Source organism: Clupea harengus, chromosome 24 (assembly GCF_900700415.2).
Source record: "Clupea harengus chromosome 24, Ch_v2.0.2, whole genome shotgun sequence".
Classification (NCBI taxonomy): domain Eukaryota; kingdom Metazoa; phylum Chordata; class Actinopteri; order Clupeiformes; family Clupeidae; genus Clupea; species Clupea harengus.
The window spans coordinates 19,996,391-20,006,328 of NC_045175.1; the positions used below are offsets into that span (position 1 = coordinate 19,996,391).

Here is a 9,938-nt window from a genome sequence, read left to right on the forward strand (position 1 = left end):
TGGCAAATGCAGCGTTTCTGCATTCTACTGAGGTTATTTTTTATGTAATTCAGTGTATCCATTTTTTTTTTCTTTTCGATACTGTTATGTGTGTAATCCCAAATGTATATGCATCTGATTGTAAATATGTACAAACTTCATCTTACGCCCTTTATCCTGTGACTGTGTGAGATGATTTTTTGTTTTTGTTTGTTTGTTTTGTTTTTCATACGTTTCAGTCAGAATCTCGCCATGGGAAACGGACTGTTGTACAGGGCTTTTTTAAAATAAAAAAGGTACTTTGGTCAATAAAGAAATAAAACTAGATCGCGTGCCTTTCGTTTTTCAGCTGAATGCCTGAACATTCTATTTTACAGGGTAAGGCATCACTGCTTTGGCTCATATAATAATAATATTATTATTAATAATCTGTTATGTAGCATTTCTACTGGGACTTTCATTAGATGTCACGGTAATAATGCAGGTAGTTTCTAACAATGAAAACCTGGAACGGTTACTCTGTAGAGATATGCCTCCGTATTCTGTGTTTCAGTTGGTTTTTCCCAGCGAACGCCTACCCAAAAATGGTAAGAAAAGGCCTATAATAAAATGCATGTGAGGCACTGAATATTGTGCAACAATTATGATGCCTTCAAGATTTTCATAATTGTAATTATTGTACCCTTAAAATCTGTTCGCCAAACCCCATGCTGGAAGTCTGCAGTCCCATGTGAGATGTACGCCCCCTACTGGTAAAGCAAATGCATAATGAAAACGCCACATCTGCAATGGTCTGGAGGTTAGGCCAGGATGTTGTACCATCTTTTTGAAAGTGCAGTTTGGCCTACAGTTTTGTTGTCAAGCAAGCAAACAATGGATACAAATCTCCACATTCATTCAAAAAAAGGTTTAATTTGATACATGTAATGACCCTATGCAAACCCTACCAAATGCATAGAAAAGAATATGTATGATGCATAGAAAACGCGGGGAAGAAGATATATGTTGGCTGTTGCAGCAGTCATTAAGGTCAACATCACTAGATCAAGAACGTTTTTAGTTTCTGACAACGGAAACACTTATTCAGAGTTTTTAAGACTTACTCAAGAGTTATTAAATGAACTCAGAGTAAGTGGTAAACCTCGTAGGCAGGGTGTGATTTGTTGGGGGGATGGGAGGGATTTACCCCCCCCCCCCACTCTGTTTAAAAAATAAATAAAAATCATGTATTTTATATATTTTAGTTTGCATTAACTGTTCAAAATGTAACCTAATAGGGTCTATCGTTAACTTGGAAAGAACTAGGCATATTTATTGCTTGTTATTTTCATGATACATTTTTTTTAACCCTGCTCGTAGTAGGTGTGTGTTTATGGCTTTGTTTTGCTGGGAGAATGAATAATATTTTGCAGTAGCTTGCTGGTAGTCAAACTACATTCGTATTTACATAGTGATTCAAGTAGTTTTTGCCATTTTTTGGGTAGTTAACTATGAAACTACAAGCAATTTTGGGCCATAAAAGGAATTACATTTTTTTTTTTTCATTTTAGCATGCTTCGCTACTGTAACTGAACCTCCTCTGACCAGCCCCTTTTTTCGTTAATCCTGACCTCTGTGAAGGCGTGAGAATGCTTCCTCCATTCAACCATCACACCACATACCTGACCTTTGTGTAGTGCATGTGCAAAATGTATTATCGCTATATATTAACAAATGTTTAAATGTTGTTGCGTGCTATTTTAGATGTTACCTGGCCAACGGAGTAATCCTGCTTGTTGCAATAGACGGTACTGTCTGGAAGGCAGGTTTCTGACTGATAGACATTGTATACAAAACCAAAACTTGCACTCCTTGAACTTTCCCATGGGTATTTTATTTTATTTTGGTTATTGTATGACCTGTGAATAAGTAAGCAATTTCTGCAATACACTCAATTTAGTGGCATTTTTTGCTGGTATGTGACTTTTTATATTTAGCTATAATTTCGTATCTACGATGTCAATTTTATCTTTATTCTTTTCAAAGTAGGTTGAACTGTTTTTGGCAAGTGGCTTGTGTAGAAGGGAGAAGAAGAAAGAAAGAGAAGAAGCTTCCCCAACACTGGCCATAGGACTCAGTAAGTTTACCTTTTACTCTGCGTTCATGTACCCAGATTTGTCACTAATCCACGTACTCGGAATAGCCTACTCCTTTTGTCTGTTCCTCAACACATTTTGTGTAAAAAGGCAGGTACTGTTCTTTAACGGCAGTTGCCCTCCTACTTGGTAGGTGGCAGTGTCGCGTTTTTATTTGTTAAAATTCCCTCGGTTGTTGTTGAGCGACTAAGGTCAAAGTTGAAGCTACATGCGTAAATAATGAGTCTGGTTAGTTAGCTAGCTGTAAGGTCCATATAGTTAAACGGTATCTTTTCAATCATAAGCACAATGAAAGTACTCTAATGTTAGCACTTGCGAATGCTCCGATTAGTTAGAATCGGAAATGGACGCCTTGGAGTGTGTTTTTGATGAAGTTGCACTTGAGGGTTTGGACGGGATAACTATATCTGCGCTGTGGACGAGACTGGAAAACAGGAGCCCTCCGTTTACCCTCTCTACTTTAGATGCGCCCACGAAGGAATACCTGTGGAGGTCCCTGCTCTGTAACACCGATATCAGTTTCTATGAACTTCCTCAAGCGAGGAAACCAATCGTGTTGACTGACCGGTGAGGCTTCTCTGACAGCTGGGTAGCTAACAAAGAGACTTGTTAATTAAACTTATTCTGATACTTAACTGTAACAACTTAATTGTGTCTCTTCTGCTTTGGTGTAGGTTAACAATATGGGTGTATTTGTGAGTAAGTTGAAAGACCGATAGATCATTGTTGCGCATTTGTATTTCCAATGCCTATCAGGTTTGCAGAGATAGATCCGGAGACGGGCATTCAAGAAATTCGGCGGCTCACTTTTGACGCAGATGATGCGGTCTATCCAGTTCATATCGTCCAAGACGACAAGAATGGAATTCAGGGCTCTTGTCTGTATTTTAAGGAGCGGAAAGACATCACAAGTAAATTACGGCAGGACAACTTGACGCCTATCCTCACGCTTGAACAAGTTGTTTTAAAGTAAGAGACAGTAATGTCAGTTTACTTTGCTCAGTATGAACTTGGTTTGACATGTGGCTGGTTTTGAAGGGACTACAGAGCCATGCGGGTTGACACATATTTTATGATTAAGCTGGACCAAAGTCTTCATGAGTTATAGTTCTTTAAAAAAATATAAAAGTTTCTATATTTGGACACAAAGTATTACCTTTAAGGCAAGGTGACATTGCTCAGCTACTCAAGCTATATTGACATGTTTTCAGGTGGGGCGAGAAGCTAGTTGCCGTGGCATTACAGGCGGTCCGGTACCGCACTCTGATTGGTCCTGAGGGCAACCCTGAGCTGAGGCTTTCAGACACATCCTACTGCATCCTCGAGCGGCTTGGAAGGGCACGATGGCAGGGAGAGTTGCAAAGAGACCTGCATTCAAACACATTCAAGTAAGATTCTTCTTCTTCTTCTTCTTCTTCTTCTTCTTCTTCTTCTTCTTCTTCTTGTTAAGTAAGATAGCTCTGCTGTGAATTTTTGTCCCACACAATGGAGGATGTGGTTTGTGGTGCTGTATGTAGTTTACATATAGAGCTCAGTCAGTCTTGTCATATAGAGCTCAGTCAGTCTTGTCATATAGAGCTCAGTCAGTCTTGTCCTATAGAGCTCAGTCAGTCTTCTCATTTCTAATGGAGCTGTTTACTCTATTTACGTCTGCTTCTTCAAATAATCAAATGCATTTGGAATTCAATATGGAACTCCTGTCCTCTCTCTCTTTCCCGCTCCCTCTCTCTGTCTCTCTTTCTCTCTCTCTCCCTCTCTCTCTCCCACTCCCCCTCTTCCCCTCTCCCTCTCTCCCACTGTCTGTTTCTGTTTTCCTGTCCCACTCGTTTATTTTTTCTCGCTCTTCCATAACCATTTTATATCTCTCACTTTCTCTCTCTCTCTCTCTCTCTGTTTCTTTACCTCTCTTGCCTTTTCACTCTAACTATATCTGTCTGTCCATCTCTCTCTCTTTCTTTCTTTCTTTCTTTCTTTCTTTATCTCTCTCTTGTTATTTCTCCACCCCTCTCTTTGTCACTCTGTCTTGCATTCTCTCTCTCTCTCTCTCTCTCTCTCTCTCTCGCTCGCTCTCTCTCTCTCTGTTCTCTCTCTTCAGGGTGGACGCGAGGAAGATGCACTACCTGCGGCGGTCACTGGACAGGAACAACATGATCACCATGCAGACGCACGTCATCCGCCTGGCCAGTGGAGGCCAGCAGTGCTCCATCCTGCTGCTGCTCAAACGCTTCCACGTGGACAGGTGTGTGTGGTGTGTGGTGTGTGTGTGTGTGTCTGTGTGTGTGTCTGTGTGTGTGAGTGTGTCTGTGTGTCTGTGTGTCTGTGTGTCTGTGTGTCTGTGTGGGGGGGGGGTTGGAGAAGAAGCAGGGATAGGGAGTGGGAGTGAGGAGGGGAAGCCTGTTGTCTGGTAGAACCAAACACAGAATCACTAAATGTGAAGACTTAGGCCTTGGGTTTTAGAACTTAGAACCTTAGCATGATGCATGTTACCTCGCAGCACCAAACTTTTATTGGTCAAATTTGTAAAAAGAATTCATTTTTAGTAGTTATAGTATTAGTAAAGAGAATGCACATAAATAAATACTGTTTCCCCGTCCGTGTAGACCTGCACCGTTGTGGTTAGTCTACAGCCATTTTCAGTTTTGATGACTAATTACATATTGCACCTTTAAGATATTGGTATGTGGTTTGCGGTCTGTATTAACTGTGGGAGTCCTCTGTCCCTTAGGAGGGGCACATACACATTGCGCCTTTAAAGGTCATTTGGGGGTCAGTACTAACCGATGGTCTTGTTTCTCCTAGGAGAGGCAAGTATGACATCCTCATGGAAAGCACGTCCAACATCCTCTCCTCTCTGCCCAACAACATTGGGATCATGATCAAGCTCAGACATCAGCTGGTAAGAGGCAGTTAACGTGGAGACGTTTCCGCATACCTTTCTTTCAAAGACTCAGCTGGGTGTGTGTGTGTTGGATTTGTACTGCCCTTTGTTTCTTTCTTGTGATCTGCCTACGTTTTCTCTCTTCTATTTTCTGTCTCATTTTTTTACTTTTTCGGTTCCCTCACTCTTTTTCTCTGTTCCTCTTTCTCTGCCCCCCCCCCCCCCCCCGCAGAATGTCTCGGAGCGCACCTTTAAGCGTGTGTACCACTCCATGGTGGCGGCTAAGCTAATAGAGGTGCTCACTCTTCCTCTGTACAAAGTCGCTCTCGACGCAGGGCCCATCAAGACCAAGAAGGGTATGTGGAACTAAAAAATATTTCACAGTATTTACAGTCCAGACATCATACAAATTCCCAAATCCTTCAGCTGCTAATCTGATGCGACATGAAGCAAACCCCATCTCATTTCACATGTACCTGTATGTCTTTACTTGTTTCCGCCATCCTCTTTGCATACAGGCCCCGTTTTCTTAGTTTTTTTTTATCAAAGGGAGGGGCCTCTGCACTGAGCGTAAACACAACATAGGGGCGCCAGTGGTACAGGAGGTAGAGAAGTCGTTTAGTAATCAGAAGGTTGCTAGTTCGATTCCCTGTCGAAGCGTCCTTGAGCAAGACACTGAACCCCTAATTGCTCCTGATGTGCAGTGTGCCATCAGTGTAAATGTTAAATGTGTATACATTGTAAGTCGCACATATGTAAGTCGCTTTGGATAAAAGCGTCTGCTAAATGACTAAATGTAAATGTAAATGTAACAACATTTAGCAAGCGCATCACATCATTGTCACCTTCTGGTCGACTGACCGTTAATTGCTTAAATATTTAAGTACTGCATTCAAATAAATGTGAATATGACGTGTTACGTGTAAATGTACGTGGCTGTTTCGTTCGTGATTGCAACCAATCGTCATGACTACGCATCATAGCAATGTTAACAGACAAGCTAGACATGTGTTGCAGAATATTCTTTCTTCTGTTGATTTTAGGAACTGACGTCGTAGTGCGCTGCATCAAGCTTCTGAAGCCCTACGGGAAGAAGAAGGAGGATGATGATGATGAAGACAACGACGATGATGACAATGATGGAAACAATCTGATTGCTGAGGGGCGGGACATGGAGAGAGATGTGGCGTCTCAGGCTTATGAGATTGGTCGGTTTGCACTTAAATCATTTTTTTAGCCAATGTTTGACCGGTGTTTAATGTTATACTTCATAATTATAGTTATATAATAATATAGTTATATTGTTGGTTTTTGCTCTCATCGACGATGTATGTTAGACTCAAGGTTACAAAACGGGTAGAAACAATAATGGTGAATATACTTTCAAAGCTGAATACTGGCGTAATTAACTGGATTTGATACTCATGCTCATAATATGATAATATTTAGCTTTGTTTTAATTGGTCTATAGTACATTGCTTGACATTTTATGGGAGAAAGGTTCCCTACTGGCAGATCTCCAGATGCCTGCTGAGACAAATTCATATTCTGTTGATGTGTTCTGATGTTGCCCTCTCCTGTGCTGTGATTGGCCGATGCAGTGGTGACGGCCGGGACCAAAGGCATCTCTCAGAGTGAGCTCAGGAGGCGCCTGAGTGTGGGCAAGCTGGAGGGGCGCATGATCTGCAGACTGCTAGAGAGAAACGACATGATCAAGGTACGAGCTGTGACGAGCATCAAAGTATGAGCTGTGAGGAGCTGGCACGAGCTGTAACGAGCTGGTATGAGTTGTAATGATCAAAGTACGAGCTGTATCGAGGGGCGAGGGTTTGGCCTCATGATTTGGTGTTTGACGGCACTAAGAAAATGGCGGTTAAAATCTGTAACAATGCAAAACACAATTTTTTTTGTAAAGGCACATATGAAACCATTATTAATTAAATGTACTGCAGTTGACATTTACACTCACAGATACACACACATTTAGACATACCCATACACACACACTCTCTCTCTCTCCACACACCTGCAAAGACATGCTCACACACTTTCTCTCTCAGACACACACAGACTCCGATGACCTCACGGCAAGGCATCCCACTTCTGACACTATTTGTAGTGAAGGGGAGAGAGTAGTCACCCCACCCGGACTTGAGCCCGGGTCTACAGGGTGCCAAGCATGCACTCTGAACGCAACACCAAAGAGCCAGGCTCGATGGCATGGCAGTCAGAGCACATACTCATCTGTAGTGACGGCGCATCGTCACAGACACACACACACACACACTCTGTCTCTCTCCACACACCTGCAAAGACATGCTCACGCACTTTCTTTCTCAGACACACACAGACTCACTCACTCACTCACTCACTCACTCACTCTCACACTCTCTCACTCTCACACTCACTCACTCTCTCACTCACTCACTCACTCACTCACTCACTCACTCACTCACTCACACACACACACACACAAAAATGCACACACCTATTCACACACATAAATGCACACACCCATACACACACACACACAATAACACACGTAATCACAAATGAATCCCCTCCTCCTCTTCCTCCTCCTCCCTCTCCTCCTCCTCCTCCTCCTCCCTCTCCTCCTCCTCTCCTCCTCCTCCTCCTCCTCCTCCTCACTCTCCCCCTCCTCCTCCTCCTCTCCTCCTCCTCCTCCTCACTCTCCTCCTCTCCTCCTCCTCCTCCTCCTCCTCCTCACTCTCCCCCTCCTCCTCTTCCTCCTCCTCTCCTCCTCCTCCTCTCCTCCTCCTCCTCCTCTCTCCTCCTCCTCCTCCTCCTCCTCCTCCCCCTCACTCTCCCCTCCTCCTCCTCCTCTCCTCCTCCTCCTCCTCACTCTCCTCCTCCTCCTCCTCTCCTCCTCCTCCTCCTCCTCCTCCTCCTCACTCTCCCCCTCCTCCTCTTCCTCCTCCTCCTCCTCCTCACTCTCCCCCTCCTCCTCCTCCTCCTCCTCCCTCTCCTCCTCCTCCTCCTCCTCCTCACTCTCCTCTTCCTCCTCCCTCTCCTCCTCCTCCTCCTCCTCACTCTCCCCCTCCTCCTCCTCTCCTCCTCCCTCTCCTCCTCTTCCTCCTCCTCCCTCTCCTCCTCCTCCTCCTCCTCACTCTCCCCCTCCCCCTCCTCCTCCTCTCCTCCTCCCTCTCCTCCTCTTCCTCCTCCTCCCTCTCCTCTTCCTCCTCCTCCTCCTCCTCCTCAGGGGTTCATGGAGGACGTGGGCCGCCAGCGCACCACCAAGTACATCAGCAAGCTGTTTGTGGAGCAGAGCGAGCTCAAGCGCCAGTTCACCAAGGAAACGGAGCGCAGCGAGCTGCTGCGCGGCGTCGGAGGAGGAGGAGGCCACACACACACTCACACACCCGCCCCGCGGCCGGGCGCCTCGGCGCGACAGGAACAGGAGAAGAAGAAGAAAAAGAAGGAGGAGGAGGAGGAGGAGGAGGAGGTGGCGGTGGTGGGTTTGGGGCCGAAACAGGAACTAGACCCAGAGGCGGAACCAGAACTGAAAAAGGTTCAGGAACCAGAAGGAGAGGAGAACCAAGAGGGGGAAGAGGAGGAGGAAGAGGAGGAGGAGGAGGAGGAGGCGGCAAGTGGGAAGGGAGCTAAGGGCAAGGGCAAAGGCAAAGGGAAGGGCAAGGGCAAGGGGAAGGGCAAAGTTGAGGTTGAGGAGGCAGCAGCAGCCCAGAGCCCGGGCACACAGGAGAGGCTGGCTGCTCAGGGCACTCCAGCCCGGCTGAGACAGACCAAACTCAACTTCAACAGCACCAGGCAGTCTACCCCACAGAGAGGTGAGTAGATAACATCTCTCTCTCTCTCTCTCTCTCTCTCTCTCTCTCTCTCTCTCTCTCTGACACACTCACACACTCACTCACTCACATTCTTTCTCTCTCTCTTTCTCGCACTCACACACTCACACACTCACTCACACACATTCTTTCTCTCTCTCTCACACTCACTCACTCACTCACTCACACTCTCTCTCTCTCTCTCTCTCTGTCTATCTCCCTCTCTCACTGACACTCACACACAAACACTGACACACACTCTCTCTCTCTCACTCACACACCCATGCACAGACACAAACACACACACCGTTTATTTAAGCGTCACTCATCCGCTTGTTCTTTACTTCCTGCTTCCTCCAGCAAAGACTCCGCCCTCTATGATTCTGGTTGGTGACGAAACACTGAAGCTCTTGGAGCAGGAGGGACATGGTGTGGAATTTGACCAATCAGAGCTCACCATGGACACCTCCACTGCCACTGTCCCTGACCCTGGTCCCGCCTCCAGTCACAGCCACAGCCACAGCCAATCACTTCCTAAGGGCGAGAGTGTCTCAGTGGTGGAAGAGGTGCTCGATCCTGGAGCGGTTGGTGTCTGATTGATTGATTGATTACATTTACATTTAGTCATTTGGCAGACGCTTTTGTCCAAAGCGACGTACAAGGGAGAGAACAGTCAAGCTACGAGCAATAGAGACCTAGTGTAACAATAAATACGATTTTACATAAGAATTAGAAAAAAAAAGTGCAGGAATGTAACTGCTGTAAGTTAAGTACTAGTAGAAGTGCAAGTTAGGAAGGGAGGTGCTCTCTGAAGAGTTGGGTCTTCAAGAGCTTCTTAAAGGTAGAGAGGGACGCCCCTGCTCTGGTAGTGCTAGGCAGCTCGGTAACCTCTTAAATACGTTAGTCACGCTGTCAGTTATGTTAGAGTTATGATTCACACTTAAATAAGTTAGTCACACATGTACAATTATTATATATTTTAATATAAATCATATATTTATTTTTAAGTATATATTTTAATAATATATATAATACTGATATAATATATTTAAATGTAGTATCATATTTTAAATATGGTATAATATATACATATTATAAAGTGTAGTCAAATTTGTAGTCAAATTCAGAGTTGTGTTTGGAACA

At 44.8% G+C, this 9,938-nt stretch overlaps 1 protein-coding gene across 1 annotated transcript in view; it reads left to right on the forward strand.

Moving 5' to 3' along the window:
• The first annotated feature begins 2,292 nt into the window (after positions 1 to 2,292).
• Positions 2,293 to 9,938, forward strand: part of LOC105893680 (general transcription factor 3C polypeptide 1) — a 36,748-nt gene continuing 29,102 nt past the window's right edge. The window contains exons 1-10 of the mRNA XM_031562106.2: positions 2,293 to 2,681; positions 2,871 to 3,083; positions 3,326 to 3,502; positions 4,210 to 4,353; positions 4,914 to 5,010; positions 5,225 to 5,348; positions 6,036 to 6,200; positions 6,594 to 6,709; positions 8,213 to 8,798; positions 9,156 to 9,379. Coding sequence (XP_031417966.1) covers positions 2,458 to 2,681; positions 2,871 to 3,083; positions 3,326 to 3,502; positions 4,210 to 4,353; positions 4,914 to 5,010; positions 5,225 to 5,348; positions 6,036 to 6,200; positions 6,594 to 6,709; positions 8,213 to 8,798; positions 9,156 to 9,379 — 2,070 coding nt within the window. The 5' untranslated portion in view covers positions 2,293 to 2,457. The remainder of the gene's footprint in view (positions 2,682 to 2,870; positions 3,084 to 3,325; positions 3,503 to 4,209; positions 4,354 to 4,913; positions 5,011 to 5,224; positions 5,349 to 6,035; positions 6,201 to 6,593; positions 6,710 to 8,212; positions 8,799 to 9,155; positions 9,380 to 9,938) is intronic.